General features: G+C 37.4%; 1 protein-coding gene across 1 annotated transcript in view; it reads right to left on the bottom strand.

The window, feature by feature from the left end:
- Window positions 1-7151: 7151 nt before the first annotated feature.
- The window catches only part of LOC124162591 (nucleoporin SEH1), a 28698-nt gene continuing 9409 nt past the window's right edge, over window positions 7152-26440 (bottom strand). Inside the window, exons 5-7 of the mRNA XM_046539177.1 lie at window positions 25441-25631; window positions 14138-14510; window positions 7152-7702 (exon numbers count right to left, since the gene is read on the bottom strand). Coding sequence (XP_046395133.1) covers window positions 7447-7702; window positions 14138-14510; window positions 25441-25631 — 820 coding nt within the window. The 3' untranslated portion in view covers window positions 7152-7446. The remainder of the gene's footprint in view (window positions 7703-14137; window positions 14511-25440; window positions 25632-26440) is intronic.

Raw genomic sequence — 26440 nt, forward strand, 5'->3', positions numbered from 1 at the left:
AACGATGGCCCTACGAAATAGATTATCATTGGGCCACCGTTGGGACATCATACCATTTCCTCAATTTCCGCCATGAGAGCTGCAAACAAAATTCCGACAAGATCTTCAACGTAGAGATGGGCAAAATTCCATTGTAATCGATTTATTGTTTCAAATGGTTATCGGATCGGTAGCATCTATTCATTAAAAAATAGGGATGGCATAATCGCTTGCTTTGACAGTCAGTGCTACCGACTATGTACAGGCAGAATAATTATTTTAAGTTAATTTTTTAAGAATATATTATAAGATAATTTTTGGAAATTATGTATAACTCTTTTTTAAGTAATGTTCTGCTAATTTTCTGGTGTTTTCAGCATGGTATTTGACATAAATGGTTCCAAGAAGCGGAGGCTTCTTTAATGCGACTTGTTAGTATATATATCCCGGAGGGCACATGATAAATTGTAGCCTTGTAAGATCTGTCTGTTTCGAGTCTAACTTAACCGATGGAAGTTCGATATGGGCCGTGAATAAGCACGATGTATACCTAGATTGCATACGTTGCAGGATACGGTTCACATGTTTCCCTAGCAACCTAACAACCAAGACTTGTTTGGTTGTAAGGGCTTTGTCTTTGTGATAGCAGTTAAATAAAATAAGTCGAGTGCTTCTAACAAAAATAAGGCATTGACCTCATTTGGTAAGTCTTACAAAACTGGCATTCCTAAAATCATGTTACCTTAAACAGATAGTTTCGTAGAATTTTAAACTTTTCATCATTAATTTAGATAGATCGATATGTATATTTTTTCAGATTGTGGCATATCTAGTATAAGTGGAAGTTTTAATGAAAACAGTGTTTCAATGGACAAAGTGAGTGATTTAGTCCTCTCTGAAGAGAATGAGATTGAATTTGTATGAGTAAACCTATATAACAACTGCACAATTATTATTTTATGGAAAATACATCAACTATTATACTCAATCAGTGTTTCTGTGATTCCTATTAATATCACTAAATCTTGCACTTATTAATCCAATTAAGTAAAATGGACTAAACTTAACAATTTCGTTACCGAAGACCAGAGAATAGGAATTGTGAAGGAAATTGAATCAAATAACTCAGGGGTGTACATCTTGCAGTGTGACATGTTTGAAATTAAGGAGGATTTCTTTGAATTACCTCTTAGAAGTGGTACCATTGGTATATTTGTAGTAAAAAAAATAGTACCTGGATGCAAATTGCAGTCCACCCAGATTTTATCTAAGTGTGTTTTGTTGCCCTACAAAGAAGATGGACAGTTTTTGTGTGTGCCATATTGTAATATGGAAAGGTGCTGTTGAAATTTTCCTAATTTTGTCCTAATAAAAATTGTCCTAATTTGTGAAAATAAAAGTTGGGGACCTTCTGAACTGATATTGATTTTTTGTTTTCCACTTTTAACCACTGTAACCTTACTTTGTCCTATAGCATTGATTGTTAATGTATTTAATTTCATTTTGATTTATAGGGAGTTAAAGGTAAAGATTCTATCTACCGGTATCGTATCAAGTGAGAAGGTAAATTAATTTAACTCTCATTCTATAAAAATGAGAAATGCCAGTAAAATATAGCTTTTGTTGGGAAACGGATGGCAGAATTTAAAAGGGCCAACGGTGTATCGTTGGAGAGGGGTTGGCCTCTGGTTGGGAATACGAAGGCCCGACTGTAATGCTCTGTTGGCCCATCGTTGGGGAATTGTTGGTTGGGATACGGTTGGCGAGGTGGCCAAATCATACCATGGGCCAACCGCTGTGTCCCACCATCTGCCAACAGAGGGCCAACCAAAAATGTTACTTGGGCACTTTCCGCGGGGGTTTAGTACGCAATTTTTAAATCCTGCTCAAATTTGTGAATCCCCATCAAAATATTTTTTCCTGGAGCAAATTATGCAAACTCGTGTGGGTGGCTGACTCTTGTTGGCTGCTATGAATGGTCTGACATATATGTATTTTATAGGCTCAATTGGTTGGGAAATGGTATTAAAGGTGGCCATGGTTGGGACCATGATTTTATTGCTAATGTATTTGCAACAATCTATATATCTGACTCTTGTTGACCGCTATGTATGGTCTGACACATATGCGGAGGGGATATTATTGCAGGCACTTAAACATACCCATAGTTCAGGGTTACAAGAGTTGTGAACTTAATTAAAAACATTCCTCTTTGCCTGAATATATGTGGATCAGAGTCAGTGGAGCAGCGAGGGGGGGGGTGTTTGGGGGATAACCCCCCCCCCCCCCCAGAGCTCAGAGAGATTTTTAAGTTTAATCCATTTTACTTATTTAAATCAGTATTACTTATAGAATAGTGTTAGGATTAATCAAATATCCCTCAGAAGGCCGTAAAACTCACCATTTCGAACCATTAATCCTAAATTTGTTCTGGAGGACTAGGCCCCCGCAACTCGAGTTGCCGGATCCGGCTTACCCTGGTGGGTATGCAATACCCCCACACCCTTAACCTTTTCCCTACCAAAGACAAAAATATACGTGTGGACGTTTCTTGACCCGGGAGGCGAAAGCCGTATATTTTCGTCGGAGGTTTCCTTACGCAAGTAAACGAATGCCGAATATATACGTTTCCTAGCTCTCCCTTTTATGACGGTCGGGGGTGTAAGACGTCTTTGTTTCGTGATCCAACACTGCGGGGCTGAGGCCCAACCCTCGAAATCTTTTGCTTTTAATTATCAAGAGGATGACCTTTTATCGTGTCCCCCAAAGCAGTTTTTGGGGTAGGCAACCCGCCGCCATATTTTATGCCATGCATGCGATAAATGATGTGAAATAGAGATTTTTTCAGTCAAAAACGTGGAAATCAAGTCTGAAGTTGTTAAGGGTAGCCACTAGGATGAGAGTATGCGTTTTTATGCCATCGCCGACTGTATTGACATTTTCAGGCCAAATACGTCAGCTATATTAGCAATTGAAATTATTTACGTTTTTAACGTTTTTCATTGAAAATTTCGAAATTTCAAGATAAAAAAAGTGAACAGAAGATATTAACCGATTTTGAAAAAAATCATATATCTGTAATACCCACCCGGGTGCGCAACTTTTGAGGGGTATTACGATTTGCTCCTTAAAGAAAGTGGCAAAACGAGGCACCCAAGAGCACAACTTATACTTTCAGAGCCCGAGATAATGCGGAGTCCCCGCCAGGAAGGGTCGAAAAAGGTTGGAGCTGAGAGCTTGTGATTATCCACGAGACCGTAATTCTTAACGAATGTCTCCAAAAATCCTCCGTACCAGGGGAAAGAAGTCTCTTAACTATGCTCAGTACAGCAGTCATGCTAAGACGAAAAATCCAGTCTCGAAAGGGTTAAATATTAGTTACGCATAAAACCCCCCCTAGCCTGAATTCTCAACTGCGCCCCTGATCAGAGTCATATCAAGTGTTATGTACCTACTTATATTTTATGATGTTATCATTTGTAGATATCTGATTCAGCATAATCTGGCTGCATAGCTTAGAGCAACTTAATGGCATGTTTGTCCACTCCATGTTGCTTATTTAATGTAGTTACGTCTGATGCTAAAGTTACACATACAATCTAGACAGCTGTCACTAATGTCATTCAACCATTTATTGCTCTCATGGCAATTTCCATCTTCAGTCCCGTAAAGCTCGAGCCTGATTCAAGAACATATCAGACATTTGGAAGAAGAGACAAATTCTTTTGTTTATATAGAACACTAAACACTGCAGAAGAAATGCCATTTTATTAGGGGTGATAAACATTTACATAATCTCCAGTGTACGAGTGTAACTAACTCAAAATATTAAACAAATATTTTTACACGGCCCTATATATTGGCACCTTGAGCATCTAAGGGTTAAGATATTAATAGAAAAATTAAGACAGAAATGCATATTAATAATTAACTTTATTGTCAGTAATCGATGCATGGTTGATGAGGATTTATCATGTCTTATAAATTCAGATGCATTTCATTATTTTGTCTTTGGATACACTTTAAAACTTGGAATTATATTTTTATTTATGTTATCAATGTAATAATGATGTACTTACTGTTTTTGTCACTATAATGTGATAAGAAGTTAGTAAATGTGTAACATGCTCATCAGAGTTTTCATTCAGGTTTACAACTCCGCAAATTAATCGCTGGAGTACATACAGAAAAGATATGACAGTGACCTTAAATTTGGATTTACTTTCAATACAGGGATATTTACTATACATTAATTACATCAAACATATAACCATTCCATCATTTCATTTTATCTTGATGTAGTGTTGGGGTTACCAAAGGTGTGCAGCATGACTGCTGTATAGTATGAGATTGAGTAAATAGGCTGTTATAAATCGAGGCATTTCCTGACCATCTCCATAAATTACCCTCTGCTTATACCTAACTGTTTCCTACATCTATGCCTGTCCTCATGCCTTCGGTGTTCCAGCAGCTCAATCTCCTTGGTTTGTGTGACTGCCTTCAAAGACTTTAGGCCCTCACATCCAGCAAGATGGGTAGGCAAAGGAAATAATTGTCTCTCTCTCTCACACAGAACTGAGGAGGCGGAGTGTGATCGCATGTCATCTTTGAATGATGGCCTTTCATAAGAGAGACATCCCCTACAGTTGAGACTTTTACAGACCCTTTGGTGGTGAATTTACACAAAAGGAATGATGAGTAGAGGAGGAATTAGGGATACATAGCAGCAGTGGTAACTGTGAGCAATATGCAAGAACACTTATTGGGTGCTTTCCAATCACCTTGCGCAGATTAGCTCACTTCGCAACAGATTGAAACACACTAGCGCAGACGAACAATGGTGCAGGATGTGTTCCCATCTGCTTAGCGCAGATGACGTCACACCTGCGATTGGAACACGCTCTGAGCTAAACAGTTTAAAACAGATCAGCGCAGATACGCGATTGGAAAGCACCCATTATCTATTGAAGATGCTTCCCGATATTCAAGAGAGGAATGGCATGGTTAAAGTAACTCACTATCAAGAGCAATATCACTTGACAGATTTTGTTAATTTCTCCAAACAAATCAATCTGAGTCCCTTAACTTCATAGGGCCAAAATTAAATGATCTTCTTCCACAGTGTTTTTTGTTCCTGAACACCCATGATTCCAAACCCTCCCAACCTAGCCTTATCATCAGGTACCTTGTCACCTCAATAAAGTTCCCTCTTGGATATACCATATCCCACTAAACTCTCCTCCACTCTTCTTCTCCCAGCCTTGACTTAAGTAAGAGGCACTAAAGTGATGATCCCCATCCTTCACAAAACCCAGGTCATGCAGTAGTTTTTTATATTAATTACCGTATTTCTCCGTATATAGTCACCCTCTGAATAGAATCTCCCCCCTAATTTTGAGGCTTCAATTTCGGGAGAAAAATTTAAATATGCGTTTGAATGAAGTCCCCCCTTTACTTTTACCGTGTGCATTTTTGGAAAAAAAGGAGGGACTATATATTCAGATAAATACGGTATTACCACTTACGCACATATTCCAAATACTTCCTTAATGAAGCAATTCAGCAGAGTAAATATGAATACAGTAGGCTATAAAAATCAAGTCATAATTGGTTCTTGTAAGTGACATTTAAGGGTGAAAAAGTATACAGACTGTCCCACAGGTCATGTGTCATTTTTGACCTCTTATTTTAGAAAATTCACATCCAGCAATATTCATGAAAATTGGCATACTTACAGGAAAGGTCCTAAATTTTCTTGAGTGTAAGTAAAATTTTACAATTTTGACCTTTTCACCTCACAATGTGGGTTCATACCAAAAATTTGAATTTGCCTTGTGGGGTTTCAATGTCAAAAAAATCAAGATAGAAAAAAGCCTGAATTTCATTTACAAAGGTGTCAATTCTCAGGTTTCCGGACTCTAGTAGTAGTAGTAGTAACCTTTATTTGCCCAGCGGACACTGAACACAGTAAAAAAATACATGAGTTGAGTGTATAGGACACGTCATATACATATAAATGTTGCAAACAATATTAGAATAAAATACACAAGTGTATGATACCATAATTTGACCAAAAGAAGTTCATAAAGTACATAAAATTTATTCCATATTCAGTATTATTATTTTTTCCCCAAAAATTCCTTTACGGAATAAAACTGTTCTTTCCTTAAAAACGTTATTAATTTCCTTTTGAACAGGACTGGGTCCATTTCGTACTTAAAATCAGTAGGGAGCCTGTTCAGACCTTTGACCCCCATTATGACCCACGGAGGTAAAACAAATCGACAATACGAATCTGTGAACTGCAAAAATGACTTGGGCACCCATAAAAGCTATGGTTCCACACGTTGGTTGCCATGGTTACATTTAACTCTATGACCTTTGACCCCCATTCTGACCTTCGGGGGTCAAAAATCAACAATATGGATCTATGAACTGCAAAATCAACTATGGCACCCTTTACAACCTATGGTTCCACACGTTGGTTGTCACGATGACCCGACGTTTATCTCAATGACCTTTGACCTCCGTATTAACCTTGGAGATCAATTAGTGGATAATACAGGTATAAGGACAATACCATTGACTTGGGCGCCCTTTAATATCCATGGATTGACTCCTTTGTTCTTTTTGCCACCCCTATGACCTTGACCGTGACTTTACTGGGCCAACGGTTGAATTTTCGTGTATAGAGGTGTTATTTTCACGTTTATCGTGTTTGGAAACCTAAGAATTGACATCTTGGTTAATGAAATTCAGACTTTTTTCTATGCCGATTTTTTTGACATTGAAACCCCATAAGGCAATTTTTGGTTTGGACCCGCATTGTGAGGTCAAAAGGTCAAAATTGCAAAATTTTACTTACATTCAACAAAACTTAGGACCTTTCCCCATAAGTATGCCAAATTTCATGAATATTGCTTGATGTGAAGTTACTATAAAATTAGAGGTCAAAAATGACACATGACCTGTGGGACAGTCTGTACAAATTAAAATATATGGTTCTTCAATAATATTTGTTTTATCGTTGTCTAAGTAGAGGACAAAGAACCTCAGCATTATATAATGGTCATAATTATTACTGAATTCACTTATTAATGAGGAAAGATTTGGAAATAAATACTGCCGAATCCTTCACCAGTTTTGATAATAATTAAATGAAATTAAAGTACCAGGAGTCAATGTGAAATTTAATAGTAGAAATTAATATGGTTAATATTTGCTTACATTATCCACATGAAGTTAATGTGAGACTTAATATGGGCAGACAAGGACACAATATGGGTGAGAGAAAACTATAAGTTAGAGAAGCTATGCCATATATGCAATAAGGTTAATAATGAAAAGGTAATGGAGGTGTAACGTCAACTTAAGGTCAAACAATATTGTAAAGATTTTGAGCGAGCAAGGACTGCTTCAATCTGCATAGCAACCCAAAATAAATTATGAACACTGGCAGATGAAGAATTATGTTCTTTTAGATGAACGCTGCTGTTGACGAATTCCAGAACTTTGATTCACTCCACCACCCATCACCACTACACCTTCAGTCACACCACCAACAACAGTTCCAACCACCCCTGCCTCTGCAATCGGTGGTTCCATGCCAATCCATGTAGTTTTTGTGAATCGACCACGAGTGACCGTTGGGCAAGGCGCCCATTTTCCTGTTCCAAAGGGTCCAAATGGCCCTTGCAGAGAACTGGCTCCAGAGAGAGCTGATCTGTATTCATAAGGCAAGAAGGAAAGAGATAGGAAAAAAATATAACTTGTTATTAGTTTCACTTCATGTCAAAATTTAGGATCCTTATCTCCAGTTAATATAAAACCATTTTGGTACAGGAAATGCAATTAACATTTTTTAAAATTTTTGATTAAGGTATGCCATGATATGAAACTTAGATGATTCTAGGTAGAAAGTTTTGATTTTAACCTAAAATTGGAGGTAGCCTTCAATTCAACAGAATGCATAAATTGCATACACCATCAAGAATTAATTTCATGACTTGACAAGCTAAAAAATCTGTTTTGCTTGATTGAATGAAGCTTGGCAAATTCAGTCCACCAAACGATATCCCTGTCTTGATTGTATGTATATTCACAACAAGGTTTATTTCTCCAATATTAGCACCACAACTTAAGTCTAATGAATGTTACAGGACATCTAAAAGTGATTAGATATTTGAAAAGTTATTGGTTCAAGGAATACTTAATTGTGGAGATCACTTAGTATTTGAAATCCTAATATTAATGTTAAGCAATGGTGTCGATACTGTGGGGGATGCGTCCACCACAATATGTGATATACAGCATTGTTTATCATTTACCAAAAAATGTAGACCCTCTACTATACTACCCTCTATAATGCTTTAAAATCACAATTTCCAGACTCCCCTTCCATTGGGAGATTCCATACCCCCTGAAAGCCATCCCCCACAAAGTTTTACGGCAATCAACACCAATTCTGTCAAGTAACTATAAGATATTTAATTTTCTTCTAAATAATCGTCTATCAGTAATATTCGTGTATTAATGTTCCACTATGTCTTAGGAACTTATTAAGTGAGTCTTTGATGCTTTTAATAAAATGAGTAATACCTATTTAGGCCTGGTTTTATGAAGTTAAACATTTTCAAAGTATGACATTTAAGTTTCCTGCTTTCAAGACTGTCCTTTGTGAAGGGCACTGAATCTTCCCTTATTACAGTTGCATTTACGCTCATGCTCATATTTGAACATCCCACTTAATTTGGTAATGCCTGAAATTAAAAGTTTCTTTGATTTTTGTGGTAGACATATTTTACAATCAATAAAATTCTGAGTTATTAGGTAATTTTATTATTTTAGCACAAATAGTACTGATAGCAGAGATACAACCTGGTATCATATGTTACCTCTAGGCATTTAAGGAGTCAAAAAATCGAAATTTAATAAACATTTCAAAATTCACATTTTAATGCAAAAAACTTTGAATATTTATAATTTTTTGCAAAGAATATTCATTTCCATCCTAAATTACACTAAAATATCAATATTATTCAATTAATTATTAAATGTCGGTGACTGTAAAATAGAATTGATGTATCATAATTACGTAAAGCAAGAATAATATGATAGCATGATTTTTAGCACTTCACTCAATCACTGCCGACCATGGAAATGAGCAAAGTAGTCAATGCATAACCCTTCATTACGTTTCAAGCATTCAGTTCTTATTCCACTGGTTCAATTTTTGAGGGGCCCGAGCCCCCTCAAAAATTCGTTATGGGTGTGAGGAAAAAATGTGTCAGGCTTGTCGATTTACCCCGGAGTGACCAGATACGTATCAAGATTCAAGTTATCAGGGTTATAATGTTGATCATATGACTTCCAAAATGCTTAAAAAACTTAAAACTCACTACTTATAAAATTTCCCAGGGCAAGATCCCCGCTTTTGGCCCCCCCCAATATTTTTCGTAAGTCGGCATCCCTGGTTTTCATTAGCACACTGTCACCGCTGGGGTGTGGATTTTACTAGGTGGCTGTGCCTGTCATACCTATTTCATCAGGGAAACAAGAAAGAAGATACACCAAAAACAGTTGCATGTATTCTTTGAAGCATGGATCAATTGCATTACTACCGTATTCCCCTGAATATAGCCCCCCTTTATCATTTTTTATTTTTTCGCCCCCCTTTTCCAGGATTTTCACATCAGCATCTATGCACTGCACATCATCGCATCAAGAATCAAAGTAAAAATGGCCCACCATGATTTCTTCACCCTTACTACCTTTCCAAATTCTTTTTTTTAGGTTTCCACAGAGTAGCATCTGAGCTATTGAGGCACCACTTTGTAGCCAGTCTTATTGGCCTACCCCAGAAGAATTGCTTACAGCTATCTCTTCCAAAATAGGATATTATCGACTCATTGAAACTTAAGCAGTTTTCTTCTATGAAATATCTACTGAACCTTTCTTTTCCTTATGTCCAAAAAAAAAGCACACTTTCCACATCTTATGTGATTTATCTATAGCGATGTTATCACAGCAATAAAGCCATTAGTTTATTTGTGTAACATACAAACTCTTTTCTTGCGTCTAGCGTTGCTTCACAAGAGTGCCTTTTACTGGGAACCTTATTATATCCACTTAGAAAAAGAATTACAATAAACACATTCAGTTCCTCAGGTGTTATATCTGAGTTACTTCTATCATATCTCATCTTCGGGCTCGAGAGGGTAATGGATAACCCAAATATGGTCATCACATGAAATTACCATCATTCTAATCTGCCATGTCTAATCAGAGCCTCTGATCACCTTCAAGAAACAAAAAAATGTTCAATAATGGAATGATTGAATAAAAAAATTAATATTGGGCTGATAAATCCATCCCTAATATGTACCTATGTACTGACATCAACTACCCTCAAGTTTGTATCCAAACCTACAATTTGCTGTGAGGACTCAGTAACACTCTTCTCTTCACTTTTATAATTTTAACCCCTAGTGCTGAAATGACAAGTCTACCTCGCCACAAACTTCCGATGCCAAATCATGCAATGACAAGTGTAGCTCATCATTACACTTTCATTATTTTAGCACTATTAAGAGGAACAATATAAATATTTTGAAAGCTTAACATCCAAAATGTACATAAAGAACTTTTATTTAATTAAATATGATGTATTGGAAGTCATACAATGATTTTATATGATCAGCAATAGCTGTGTCATTGATGTATTTAACTAGATAATATAATATAAAATAATAATCACTTTTTATTTCTCCATCCTACGTTGATTACCAACTACAACATATCATTTCATTACCTACCATTCCATTTAAAAAGAACCACAGAAAAAAGTACATAAATAGAGGATAAGAGCACCGTATTTAGAAAATAAATTTAAGTGGAAGGGGTTAAGCACTCCTTTCTGTTAGCATGATTCAAGGTCAATCATTACACTTTTTTCTTTACTACTTGCCCAAAACTTGTGCGGCTGGCTTCCTAATTACAGCATACAAACATACTATGGGATTGGAGTCCCCTAAAGCCCCCACTCCTGCTAAATTTTCAAATTGATATGTTGAAAAGGTTATGTCACTCCAATAGACTGTTCAAGGAATTCTCCCAAAACACTAATTCCACTCACCCTGTTTGGTCACCATCGGTGGTGGCGGGAATAAGTCCCCGACTGCTAACCTAGAGGTCACGGGTTCGAATCCTGCCTGGGTGGATTGATCACCATCCAGGGCATGGATGTTTGTGATTGTCAATCAAGTTAATTGTAAGAGAGGACAATGTTGTCCTAAATTCACAAGAAAAATAAAGACGAAAACAAAGACCATTGGGTGACCAGCCAGCCAGTTTCCAAAGAAGCACCAATTGCCTGTCAAAAATCCTTCCATTAGTAACCTTTCCTTCCTCCTCTAGAGGCAACCCTCACACCATTCCTAATTCGATAGAGTAAGAGTGAGTCTCAATGTTAATGGCCCCAATGCTTTTGACCAGGAAGAGTCAACTATGAATTTCAGGTCCAACATCTGGATGCAGCTGAGAATGTATACATTAAGTTATCCTCGAGTATTTCTAAAAGACCGTCAGCAATTCATATGGCCTATGTTCCCAAGATATTCCTTACGTGACTAACTCCCTAAAATTGTTTACTAACAACGCCAAGGGCTACCTTACCAGCCTTTAAGTGACTTAAAGAAATGAATCTTAAAATTTATGATGTTATCACTTATCACCACAATGAGTTGATACAACCAATACACTTTCTTTCATAGCTACTGATTATGCAGCATTTCAAGGAATGGTCTAAAAGAGGATTTAGACAGATCAGACTTATTGTGATCAGGACATAGTCTTCTCCTGAATATTGCCCCCCCCCTAATTTTGAGGCTTCCATTTCATGCAAAATTTTATAAAATGCATTTTAATATAGTCCCCCCTTTCGTTTTACCATGGGCATTTTTGGAAAAAAAGGGGGGACAATATTCAGATAAATACGGTACTTTTCATCATGAGCAAGCGTCAAAAAAAAATTTCAAATTCTAAAAGCCTTACTCTTTCAGCAACTTTTAATATCCACGAGGCACTGAATATATGCTATCTTGAAACAGGAAATATACCAGGGAACTCCATTTAATGAATCTAAAGCACCTGAGCACAAAGCAAGTCATGTAATAGAAGAGTGCTAGGTATCTGTTTCTAGTAAGTTAGAGCAAGTATGAATCAGACATATATGCATAAGGTGAACTAGGTAATTGGAATAAGTCGCCTGTTTAACTTTTCATCCTGAATATTGACTGCTCATATACTTAATTTTTTTTCCTTGTGATTACCTACAAAAACATAATATTATTAAGCATCTATTACATCTATCTATCACTACATCCAAAACAACATTCAGAAATGATTAACAAACACTACTGAATAACAACGGGATATTCTAATTCTCAGCTGGTAATTCTAAAAAGTTATTTGCAAAAACTCATTATCCAATGATGAACAATTTCAATTACTCAGCAAGAATGTGTAATTAATAATTTCAATATTTGAATTCTCTTCAATCATAGAATTGCTGTGAAAGGGACCTTGTCTACAAATGTGAGTGAGCTTAGGAAATTGATACATGTATTCTTAGTGCACGATTACTCACTAGAACTTTTTTGAGGGTTAAATTTTAATGATAGTCTAAACACAATAATAAGTAATGAAAGACACAGTGCTATCCTAGTGAGAGTAAGCAAACATAAGTGGACTATTCATATGCAATAATATGATGGAACTTTTAATAAGTATGCAGAAAATCAATGCACAAAGAGGTGAATACAATGCAGAAGAAAAATTAAATCATTTCACAAAAAATATGTACTCATAAGATGAGGAGTAAACAAGTACTCAGAACTATTTCTAAATCAGTGAATCAGACTTAAAATATAGGGATGTGCAATATGCAGAAAGCAATGCATGATTATGAGCAAACTCAAAACTTAACACACATGTTAAGTCGTCAAAAATGATAAAAAAGGGTGTAGAATCATAAACAAACAAAGCAACAAGTCCAACAAAAGACATTTTGTAAAGAGGATTAAAACTATGGCAGTGATAAAAAGGCAACAAATAGTTTTTTTTAATAATCCAAATTTATTATGGCAGCACAAAAGTAAACATTAGCAATCTATAGCTACAATCAGCACAAAAATAAAATCTCACAGTTTACAAACAGTTCAATAAAAATGGCAAAAAACAAAAAGCTTAAATGCAGTGCTGTGAGAGGCATTAAATGTAATGACAAGAAGTACAACTATAGACAGCAACATAAAAAAACCATAGAAACTTGTGTCTCATGATTATGACAAAGGCATTACTGAGCCAAAAACATTGCGAAGATCAGTGACACAACAATTGAAAACTATCAGTTACAAATGAACAAAAGTAAGTGGATGGGATGATTGGAAGAAATGTTTATAAAAAATAGGAAAAAATCAATGCTCCAGTTTTAAAACAAGAATTACAATAACTGACACACCATGACCATCTGAAATGGTAGCATTATTCAACAAATATGATTAGTAAAAATGAAATAAATCAAACAACTTATTTCATTCACCATGATTATTGGCAAGTCTTGCACGCCCTTTTTCATCCAAGCACAACTTCCAACACTGAAACATTTATCCTTGTATCATTTAGGCTTCCTTAAATGTATTTTTTAAATCAAAAGAAAATTTAAATTGAAAGTAGTGACCATGAGGAATAGAGACTAAGGTGTATCAGGACAAACACTGACAACCATGTATGAAAGCAGCTAAGCTTCATGATCAGTGGTTTTCACTACAGATAGATTTAACATGCAATTACTAAAAGACCCAGGATTTCAGATAGCTGTCACCTTGATGATGAATAAAGGCAGCTCAAAATCTTATGAATAATGCTATCTCAGTACTGTAAATGTACTATAAAAATATGCATCCAGGAAAACTACAAAATAGATATTTGGTTTCAAGGTACAATGACTATGTTTTCAAACACAAAAAAACACCTTGTGATAAAATTTCCAACACACATTAGTACTTTCATTACTATTCTGATGCCATTCACTATATGTTAGCCCTATTAATGCCATGGAACTTGATTTGGATTGCTAATGGTTCCAAGTTTATGGTACCTGACTGTTCCTTGTGTGGCAGAGGATGAAAGGACAGAATTCCCAGCAGCAACAGACACCCCTCCGGTGAGACCACCACTGCCAGCTGACTGGACCTGTCCAGAAGCGTTCGAGACCGAAGGCAAGATCCCTGAGATGGGTGCAGAAGCAGTAGAGGGCACTCCCTGCTGGTTTATTCCAACAGATGACCCAACAAGTGAGGACCCACTCACAGATGAACCACCAGTGGGAGGAGTTTGGTCTCCACTCATCACGACCCCTGTGGGCCCACCAACTGAGCCACTCATTGGTCCAACACCAAGTCCCATTGGAATTTTTTGAGTCCCATCCCCTTTCAACACTCCCACACACTTCCAATTGTCCATATAATTGGCTGCAAAATTAAAATAATATTATGAGTGGAGACAAGGAACACGAACACACACTTTTGTGAAAGTGGATTGTATTTTGTTAACAAATCCACCTAATAGATTACCAGCATGTTTATCTTTTATTTAAGTTTTAAACATACAGTGCAACCTCGATAAAACGACACGCCACGGAGCACCAATAAACACTCGCTACAGCGAATTGTCGCTTTATCGGAGGTGGTGCAAATAATAGCCAATATACCTCATATTACTCCTTTATTTTTATTTTCTCGCTTAGACGTGTTTGGTGTTTTTTTGGCCATGGTGTGTTCCATCAAATGCTTTCTATTCATGCAACTCATGGACGTGCGGTTATGCTGACGTCAGCTTTCTGCCGCCCGAGGAACAAAAGAAGATCAAGCATTCGCGAATGCTAATGCCACAATATTTTCACCAAAATTAACTACTTATTTATCGAACGACAGTTTACCACATAAATTTGAGACTGATCACTCCATTAACTTCATTTCTAACAGATCGCTAGCAATTACAGAGATTAAGGAGTCTTGGTGTAAGTTTTTCCGGCGGTGACACCCTCGCTATGGCGAGAGCCAACACCAAAAGGGCCTCGTAAAAACGAAATTTTTAACATGCTTATAATAGGATCAATTGACAGTGCATCAGCTATCTCTCGTAATAGCGGGGGTCTCGCTGTAGCCCGTACTCGCTTTAACGAGGTTCCACTGAAGGATGTAATAGGGACGTAGGGCTTATTCATGAGGTATAACTTTGGAACTACAATTGCAGAGTACCATGAGTGTCATAGTACCCGAGTATCATTTCGTATCTGCCATATTAAGTTCTTGGTACAACTAGAGGCAACTAGAGTATGAAGTAAAATATTATGATCTAGTAGAGTTAATAACATAATGAAATGCTATGGCCTTAGGAAAAAATGACACACATGGCATTTATTTAAGTCCCACTGAGCAGCTTCACACCATTTTCCTTGTATGGATTCTACTTAAGTCAAAGAAAGTTATGCTATTTCTTGCATGTTGATCCAGATGTTTTGGGCAATTTAACCCTTAGCGGCCAAATCGTGTCCACACTGGGTGACTGGTTACCCCAAGCCGAGAAAACCTGGTTGTACAAAACATCCCAGTCAGCACAAAAGATATTAGATGGAAATTACACACATTTTCACATGGAAATCTCACACATTTTTTCAGGTTCCTATGTAATGGGATCAGTAGTCACACTTGTCTACTACCGACAGATTTTTTTTCAAATACCGTATATCTCCGAATATAGTCCCCCTCTGAATATAGTCCCCCCCCCCCATTTTGAGACCTCAGTTTTGGGAAAAATTTTAAAATGCAAAGGAAGGCAATTTTTCTGTGGTTAGCAAGTTAAGATTCTAGAGTCGATAAAAACTATTTTTTTTCTCTGAAGATTAAGAACAAATCTGTTCTCATATTTTCCATCACAACAAAATAACTATACCTAAAACATGTTGTGATTGTTGAGGTTCCGTAGTGAAAGATCGACTTATCTCAACATGAATTTATTTGTTGCTTCTTCGCAGCGCAGAACAAGACTAGACTCATACAGGGAATAATCACGATAGAAACCCAGTCAGCCAAAAAAACAAAAGAGCAATGAAAAACGTAAAACAAGTCAAATCAGCAATTGAAAACTTTTACATTTTCTACAACACTCCCCCAAAAAGTTTACATTGCTGTAATAACAAACAAAAGAAATACATCAAATATCAATAACATCTCTTTTGCTCAAAAATGACTCTTACTTCATCAGTAGCAAAATTAAAAGAAAAACCCTTACATTCCAAATAAATAATTCACATTCAACTTCAAATTAAAGTTCACACATGTCCAATAAAGAACGCAAATTTTCAAATGGTACTCTTGGAACAGGCTTAGTAAAAACATCTGCAACTTGATTTTTACTTGGAACATACTCAATTGATAATTGTCCTTTTTGGAGTTGTTCACGAACAAAATGATAACGTACATCAATGTGCTTAGACCTCTTGTGAAATTCAGGGTTTTTAGCAAGCTTAATAGAACTAATGTTATCACAGAACAACACCGGGGGACACTTTAATGGGGAAATTTCGTCAAAGAGTCTCTTCAACCAGACAGCATCTTTTGCGGCTTCACTAGCAGCAATGTACTCAGCCTCTGTGGTTGACAGCGACACACACTGTAGCCGCCTGCTGGCCCAGGTGATGGCACCACCACTATGCATAAACACAATGCCACTGACTGACCGCCGCGTAGTGGGGTCGCTGGCATAATCAGCATCACTGTAACCAACTAGTTCCCCACCATTCTCAGATGAACTGTAGAGAATCCCCTGTGACATTGAACCCTGCAAATACTTCAAAATCCGTTTAACTAAACCCCAATGTCTTACCTCTGGGTTATCAAGGAATTGGGATGCATACTTCACCGAGAATGCTATATCTGGCCTAGTAGCAACAGCCAGATACAACAGGCAGCCCACAGCCTCTCGATAAGGTGCACTTGTTTTCTCAGCATCCTTCCTTTCCTCTTCTTTCAAATACTGTTCAATTGGTGTAGAAACTGGATTTGCTTCAGCCATATTGAACCGCTGCAGCACCTCTTCCACATAAGAACTTTGGTTTATGAAGATTGAACCATCTGTTTTTTGAGTTATGTGTAAGTTCAAGAAGTATCCCACTGGTTCACTAGTGATTTTAAACTCCATTTCTAAACGTTGCATAAATTCAGTAATTTTATGTTTATTTGATGCTACCACAAGTCCATCATCAACGTAAATGACCACTATCAGTTTGTCATGGCAATTTGTCCCATAAAATAAGCAAGGATCTGCTTCACTCTCACACAGTCCAAAGTCCTTAAGAACTTCCTTAAAGCACTTATTCCAACACCGGGGGGATTGCTTTAGCCCATATAAACTTTTGCGAAGCTTGCAGACTCTGCCAGTGCCATCATCATACCCCTCTGGCTGCTTCATGAATATTTCTTCGTCAAGAACCCCATTGAGAAAAGCAGTTTTAACATCAAATTGTGCCAAATGCATGTGTTCCTTGGCAGCAATACTTAATACAGCTCGTATAGTATCGAGCCGGGCAACAGGGCTAAAAGTTTCACTATAATCTACTCCTTCTCGCTGGCTAAACCCTCACACTACAAGTCGAGCCCTGTATCTATTAATGTGACCATCACCTGCACGTTTTACTTTGTAAACCCATCGATTAGAGATGGATTTGCGATTACCTGGTAGCGTAGTGAGGGTCCAGGTCAAGTTTTCCTTTAAGGCAGCCATCTCTTCCTCCATAGCCTTCTACCAGAGTAATCGCTGATCAGATTTCATTGCCTCCGAGTAGCTGCTTGGCTCATCAACCTCAGCTAACATTGACTCAATAAGGCGTTCAGGTGGTTTGATTTTCAAACGATCCCGTAGGTTTCTCTCACATTTATCAGTGGGTTCAGTAACGCAGTCCTCTTCAGGATCATTTGAAGGCTCCAGCTCATCATGCACGTCAGTTGGAAATAACGTCAGCAGCCCCCCACAAGTCTCAGGTTCAAATACGACGTCACAACTCCGAACTATCTTGTTTCCAGGTTTTATTCACACTCGAAATCCATCTATATTCTGAGAATACCCCACAAAAACCCCACGCTGGCTCTTTGGGTCCCATTTCTTCCGACGGACTGTTGGTATGTGAATGTAACAGTTGATACCAAAAACCCGAAGCTTGTCTAAATGAAACTCTTTCCTTGTAAAGATCTCATACGGTGTTTTTCCATCCACACTGCTTGGGCCTGTTCGGTTGAGAACATAAACAGCCGTATTAACTGCTTCTGCCCACAATGTTTTAGGCAAATTCTTTGCTAATAGCATAGTGCGAGCGAGTTCAACCACAGTCCTGTTACTACGCTCTGCACAACCATTTTGCTCTGGCGTATATGGATTGCAGACACAGAAATCCACACCCATTGACTTTAACAGTTTTTCTACCTCATGATTGACAAACTCTCGACCACCATCGCATTGAAATACACGCACAGGTCGTCTGCATTGATTCCTCACGATCTGCAACACTTCTGTAATCTTCTGTGCAGTTTCTGACTTCTCCTTCAGAAAGTAGACCATGCGAAACCTCGAGTAATCGCATGTAAAGCATAGAAAGTAACGTGCTCCACCCAGAGACTCACACTCCATCGGCCCACAGATGTCAGCGTGTATCAACTCCCCAGGTTCTTTGGCTCGCTGACTTCTTGAATGAAAGCTACTCCTGTGCTGCTTACCTTGAACGCAAGCGGCACAAAAACTTTCACCTTCAGTAGCTTCGATTCCCCGTTGTTTGAGAAACTTCAGGACATGTCTTTTATTTTGATGACCAAGACGCTCATGCCAAATTTGTAGTGTGTCTTTCGATGCTACATTCATCTCTTTGGCACCCGTTACATCTAACTTCAGCACATGGATGTGGAGTCTGAATAATTGTCCATACCGGACGCCACAAGCTTTCACTACACTGTCTTTAAGAAATTCACACTTAGTTTTCGACGACTTAAAAGACAAGCCTTTATCAAGGGCGGAAACAACAGAGAACAAATTTCTCCGGGCAGTGGGTACATATAGTACATTCTCCATGCGACACGGTAGCAATTTACCGTTAACACAGGATTCAAACTTGATTGTCCCTTTACCTAGTGCATCCATTGTGGATTTGTCGCCAATATGTATTTTCAATGGCGTTGAAAACTGTTCAAAAGAAGAGAAACATTCTTTCTGGTTAGATATATGATCGGTGGCACCGGTGTCTACAACCCACATATCACCAACAGTCTTTGCATTCAAAAGTTCACTAATGAAAGCCTGATCAGCCTCATCATTACGGTCTGGCTATATTTATTTTGTACCCTCTTCTGTTTCCAACTAGGACAATCCTTTTTCATGTGCCCTTGTCCACCACAACCATAGCACTTGATTTTCCTTTTATCTTTTACTTTCTCTCGTGAAGATTCCCCTTTCTTTCTACTTGAACCTGCGGCATAAGTGGAAAAATTGCTATTTCCCTGAATTTTAGATTTTACAGTCATCAGTGCTACTGCCTCTTCCTTTCTTTCAGCTCGTTTCAAACGACGTATATTATCAGAAGTCAGCACTGCCACCAAATTTGCGAAGGTCTGATGATCTTCAGGTCTCGCCCACCATGCCTGTTTCAGACTCTCGTACTCGTCGGGCAATGTGTCCAGTAACTTAACCATCAACGATGACTCATCCGGCTTCACGTTTAACTGCTGCATTCGTAAGACTAACCCTTCAAACTTCGCGATATGAGTGACCATATCGTCGGCGAGGCTCATATTGAAGCCAAAAAATTCCGCTTGAACAGTATGAGCAGCTTGTTTAGTCTGTTGTTCGAATACAGCATGCAATTTGCACCACATGTCTCTCGCCGAGTCACACGCGACGAGAAGAGCAGCCACTTTAGATTCAATAAACCTTACCAAGACTTGGCATGCCGCTCGATCCGCCTTGTCCCAAACTCTATATGCTGCATCATAGGAAGTGCGCTCATTAGAGGATGAATTGCTTCCCACAACCTCTGGTTTTGAGACCTCTCCAGTGCAGACCTCGTATGCATTTTCAATACCTCGTAGTACATTTTTCACCGAGAATTTCCAAATTGTCCAGTTCTCACTACCGCGTAACTTCTCGATTCCATGGAGCTCCATGCTTTACACTTAACAGCAAACAGTTCGTTCACAAGTGCAACCAAGCAAATGTCCAAACGAGAACGTGGCGCGAAAACGTTATTGCAAAAAAAACACGATTGAAAGCAACGAAGACTATTTAAGCAACCAAGGAACGCAAGGAACCACGCTATGCTACCATGTTGAGGTTCCATAATGAAAGATCGACTTATCTCAACATGAATTTATTTGTTGCTTCTTCGCAGCGCAGAACAAGACTAGACTCATACAGGGAATAATCACGATAGAAACCCAGTCAGCCAAAAAAACAAAAGAGCAATGAAAAACGTAAAACAAGTCAAATCAGCAATTGAAAACTTTTACATTTTCTACAACAGTGATCCATTGCATGTATCAGTAATTTATAGTTCCTTAACCAGATGTAATGAAGAAATGCGAAAAAATTTTAAGTATCCATTAAGGCTATTGTATTTTTTAAACATTCACAAATTAATATATTATTATTTTTAATATTAATATTTTTGATTTCCAAATGACTACAGACAATGTCAATATATAAGCTTTAACTTAAAGCCCATAAACAGCATTGCATTTGGCCCTGAAACTTCCTTAGATCCAGTGTAACACACCCATCAAGTCATCACAAATCCAATTGACCAGAAGAATTTAGGAAATCTAAATAAAATTGTATTAAATAAATTATAAATATTATAAAAATTTTGCCATCAAATGCCTGCTAAGCAAAATAATTAAACTACAGGACTTACAAATATCAAAGTAATAAAATTAAGAAACAAACTTTTTCCAACAAACATTAAAAACTGAAAAAAATATGATATCAATTTTCAATGCCTCGTCGCAAATCATTGCATAAGTTACACAAAGAGCTTCTGCTTTGCATTTGCCACAAATTCAATGATATTTTCCTCTAATTCTTTGAATCTGCCGCATTGAGACCCCCTAAATGACTTCCGCGATGTATTAGCGCTTTGCAAGCACTATGAATACTATGATTTACGGCGTATTCTGCAACGGCTATTTTTAAATTGGCATCGAAAACTCCGTCTTAGATGGCCTCTAATCTGCCGCAGGATTGATCCTAATATTTCTACGTGATCCATCACCTCGCTGTTGAACGTAAAATTATTTTTAATAAAGAAAATATCGCAGAAATAATTGCAAAACGTTATGTGACGTAATTTATCGATCCTACTTACCCTGGCGAATTGAATATATTCCTCAATAAATTGATCACACTTTCGATGCTGAGTCGCTGGATTTCCATCAAATGCAGCAATGCCGGCGCTTCTGGTTTAAAGTTGTCGATTATTGCGCCTTTTCAGAAACAAATGCATCACCCATTGCGCATTCTTGTTCTGTGAAGGCGGTAAAGGCAGTGGTTGTAAACACGGACTGCGCGGGCACATGGACGTATAGTAGCTACGGACGCAATGAAATGCTAAATCGTCACGAAAGGCTCACTTTATCTATTTATTTTTTGCAATTATTTAAATCGTGTAACTATTAAATGAGCGACGTGTACATATACTATTGATTCAATTCTAGTGTTTGATTAATGTAATGATAGTGTGTGTTTAGTTTTCATGTTAATTATTTACTATTTTGCGTCATTGAGTGATCAGTGTCGATTGAATTATTCTAACAATACTTTTCCATGAAAAATTAACGGCTACCCGATGGATTCCGTGAAAACGCATATTCGATATGCTATTTGAATCGGAAGAATCGTATCTTTACAACATTTGTGGTAAAAATTGTCTTAATTTCCGGTAAAACGTGGCAGTATTTACGAATATCTCCGATTATAATCCTCATAAATATACTCAAATAGAAAGACTACGAGAACATTAGCCATTATGCCGTTATTTATAACTTGATGGTCACCTTTAGTATGCTAAACTGGATTATACTCGTTTATAGTCCCCCCCCTTACTTTTCCACGGCCATTTTTGGAAAAAAAGGGGGGACTATATTCGGAGATATACTACGGTAGTAATTGCCTTTATTAGAATATACAAATGGGTTCTTCTAAGCCATAAGATGTTGTTACTTGTATCAATTTAAAACGTTTTAGACCTCTAATTTCATATATTTCTGAGCCTGGGGTAAGAAGCTACCTCCAGTGACTGCTGAGGGTTAAAAAAACTGGGTAAAAATACTGACCATAGTTACTTGCTCCAGTCTACTTTCCTGTATTTTATAGTGCATTTTACCACAATAATGCATATAGTAAGACCAGTGATGATCATGATTTTCTCATTGAATTTCCCAATGGCATTAAGCTGTTTCAGTTTATCACAAAATTTAGCTACTTTTGAAAAAATTAGTGGCATACTTAAGAGAGCAGAAAAGTAAATTAACACTAGAAGGACGGCAGGGGTCATTTGACCCATTTTCAGAATTCAAATTTATTTTTCTCTTATTAAAATATTTTTTTTAATTTTGAAACTTTTTGACTTTGTTCATTTTGGTCTATATTTTGATAAATTAGTGAAAGTTCAACAATAATGTTTTGTTTTAAATTTTTATGACGTGTTATACCTAGAAGGACGGCTAGGGGTCATTTGACCCACAACTGGTTTTCGCGCTATTTTCTTGCCCGTGAGCACTTTAGTGCCACGTATATCATATAATCAGCAAGAGTCTAGTGTGGTAGATGATTTTCTTCATTTTGAATGTGGAAGTACCCGGTTCAATGCCAGTTTCGTCCCAAGGGCTCCTATCTGTATTCGAAAACCTAGGCATAGCGACTTGTTGTCCACAATCTTTCGATATTTTTTGGGCAGCAAAGGGAAATAAAACCTTTTCAATCCTTGATTTGCGTAAATTCATGTAATTATGATGTTTTAATTTTGTTTTATTTATTGTTCAATGATTATTGTATTACCCACACCGGAATATCGTCACGTATCCCAAGAATAGTTTTCCGTCGTCCAAGATTCAGAGCTCTTAGAGACATTATTTTCAATATCGACTCATCAGGTTTACGAATAACTTTCATTTTTCTGGCCTGACGGCACTGTCACTTGACCTAGCCCCTTTGCCGTGTGTCCAGCATTAGTGCCGCCTGACCCCGTCGGGGTTGGGGCGGGTTGACTGCACGCTGCGTCCTGGGGAAAAATCCTGTCTCTTTTTGAGAGAGCGGAGGAATTGGGTGGACTGTAAAATTCTACTGTAAATTCTACCCTTGGAATCCGCACGTAGGTCGGAGAAGAAGCATTACTGCAAGTTCCTGGATGATACGAATCAGGATACGGTTGGCGGTTGAGTCCCTGCCTTTCGAACGGCAATTAGCGTTACTTCTGAAAATTTTGTCCTTTTGTATGAATTTCTAATGCTCTCCAGCTCTCTATACCTCCAATGCAACTAGAGAAGATTCTACCATAATGCGCTTTCGTTTGTAGATTTTTTTGCATGCATATCAGTAGTGAGTTGAGGAAGAAAGTAAGAAGTCGAGAAATATATCAATAGAAGAGAATCGTCGTGATTCAAATAGCTGTAGGGAATATTGAAGATCAGTCTGGAAGTGAATCGTAAACATCAGGTCAAGGACATTCTGACCAAACCATCAACATCTACGTGTGATGGAAGCGACGAAGTCCAAGATAGTGAATCCGATGGCAACTTTGGCGTGATAGCAAATGCACAGCTCTATCCAACAAAATGCAGCTGTCCTTTTATGAGGTAAATTCCAAATAAACCAGACAACTTTGGAATCGAGTACTGGGTTTTGACAGATGTGAAATGAAAATACAGCCTAAATGAATTTCCATATTGTGGCAAAGATGATGATTGGCCATCAAATCAAGCGTTAGGAAAATAAATAGTTACTAAAGTGACCGTAACATACAAGAATTCAGGAATAAATGTAACTTGTAACAATTATTTTCCATCCATCCAGCTAGCAGAAAATTAGGAAAAAATGGAAAACTTCTCTTGCATGGACGATCTGAAAAAAACAGGCGTGACGCACAAATATCCATGACCCCTAAAATAGCCATGTAAACCATTCAACGCGAGTGTTCAAAAATACCTTAGGCCATACTCTTACGTAGAATCAGGCAAACTAGAACAATAATGTACTTTCACTCAGCAGCATGATCTCAGACGACACTAATTCCGAAACGAATAAAAGAATACCAGAGACCATTCTATTTCATAATAAAAACAAAGCGGGAGTGGATATGATGGATAGCATGTATCAATTTATTTACACGTCTCCAAATCCAACAGCCATATCTCCACGGGCACAAAAAAGAAAAAGGTGCCAAATACCATCAAATTGAATCATTGCACCAATTTCCTTTCCATTTTCCAAATTTCTTTTCATGTGCAAATGGCTGGTGTGCTAACACCCTCTGCCACACGCTTTTAAGCGGCTTGCTGGTTATTGTGTAGATTTAGATGTAGATGAATAAATCGTCCAATGAACCCATTCAGCGCAAAAAAATATTTTGTGGAAACAGCGCTGAAAAAATACTGTCTGTCTGAGATTTACAACAAAGTAATGAGTTTTAAAAATTTTAATGCAAATTTTGTAAACCCAGTACCTCTATTGTTTAAACATGTAACACAACTTTTGTATTGAGTGTATGTATTTTCATTATTTGATTTGCAATCGACTACTACACACGGTTTAATTCATTATTCCATAAAATAATTGTTATTAACTTTTGACGATGGAAATAATATTTAATAATGTTAAATAGTGTTTTTAATGAACTGATTCAACAATTAATACGATTAAACTGAATATTGGTTGAAAATTAGGCGTTTTATTCCAAAATACATTTTAGGGGTCAAATGACCCCTAGCCGTCCTTCTAGGTAGCGCGAAACTCCCGTCCTCCTAGTGTTAATGCAGCAATTATTTATTTCCTAGCTTTAACTTTTAACTTCAACAAAAAAAATGATAACACAACCCCAATTAAAATTGGACAACAGGCATTCCACTGCACTCAGGCCACTAAAAAGTAGGTATCAAAAAATTACCATACTATTCTGAATGTAGTTCTCCTCCCAACTTTGGACAGTTCAACTTTGAAAAAAAAAAAAAAAAATGCTACTAACACCCAAGTAATAATGCGAGCATGTTGGTACAAATAAAAAAAATGTTCAAAACAACAATCAAAAATATGCCAGGGATTGGTTGATTCTCTGACGAAATCTTTGAATCATCACCCTTGCAAACACACCTTTCCACAGTCTAACACAGCCATCGTCCCCAGATGATGCCAATATTGTCCCTGTAACATTCCAGCACACTCTCCACACAGTACTGGAGTGATCATCAAATTGAGCAATCACCTGGACCTCAAAGCGCGAGGGAACAACTCCAAGACTGAGAGTTCCTCCTGTTGCAGGTAAACCAGCAGTCAGATTGTCCCTGAGAGAAAAAGCCAAACACATTCATTAGCCACTTTGCACTGGTATACGTTCACGGAAAACATCTTCCTTGGTCACAGATCCAAAGGGCCTTCAACTCTCTACGCCCTGAACATTTCTCCAACTCAAAAACCTCACTAATGAAATATACATATTATACTGAAATAAGTGGAATATACTTTACCCTTCACTAAGTTACCGGGCAGATCAGAGAAATCTTTATGTTATTCATTAGGGCTGAATATGTATCATCCATTTTCTTCAAAATAGTGGCAGAAAACAGCATGTGCTCAGTATTAATTACATTGAAAATAATTAAAAAAGTTATTCCTAGAAGTTACTGATAACATTAAGGCAGAAATTGATTCTTGTAAACCATATGATTTACTTAAAAAAAAACCATTGGTGCTCACCTTATGTATAGATACCCATAATGAAAGTAGTTTGTTGTCATCATAAGAAAAGAACTCAATCAAAAAGAACTTTTTTTAAACATTTATCAATAATTACCTGGAAAGTGCTTTCTGCGTTTTTTATATCATGCATTATAGTAAAACATTTAGCCTATAAGACATACATACATTATTACATCTAGTATGTCAAAAGCTGTATTCCATAATTTCTGGAGTAAATTCCTTCAATACACCACTGGACTCAATCTAGAACTTGACACCCCTTTGAGCTTATTCTATTAGCAGCTGGTTATCAATTATAGTAGAACTTTGATACAGCAAAACTCAAGGTACCGAAAAGAGGCTTTGCAAATGTGAGGCTTATTTTTTTCACTACATTTTCCATGATTCCATAGCT

The sequence above is a fragment of the Ischnura elegans genome, chromosome 1 (assembly GCF_921293095.1).
Source record: "Ischnura elegans chromosome 1, ioIscEleg1.1, whole genome shotgun sequence".
NCBI lineage: Eukaryota > Metazoa > Arthropoda > Insecta > Odonata > Coenagrionidae > Ischnura > Ischnura elegans.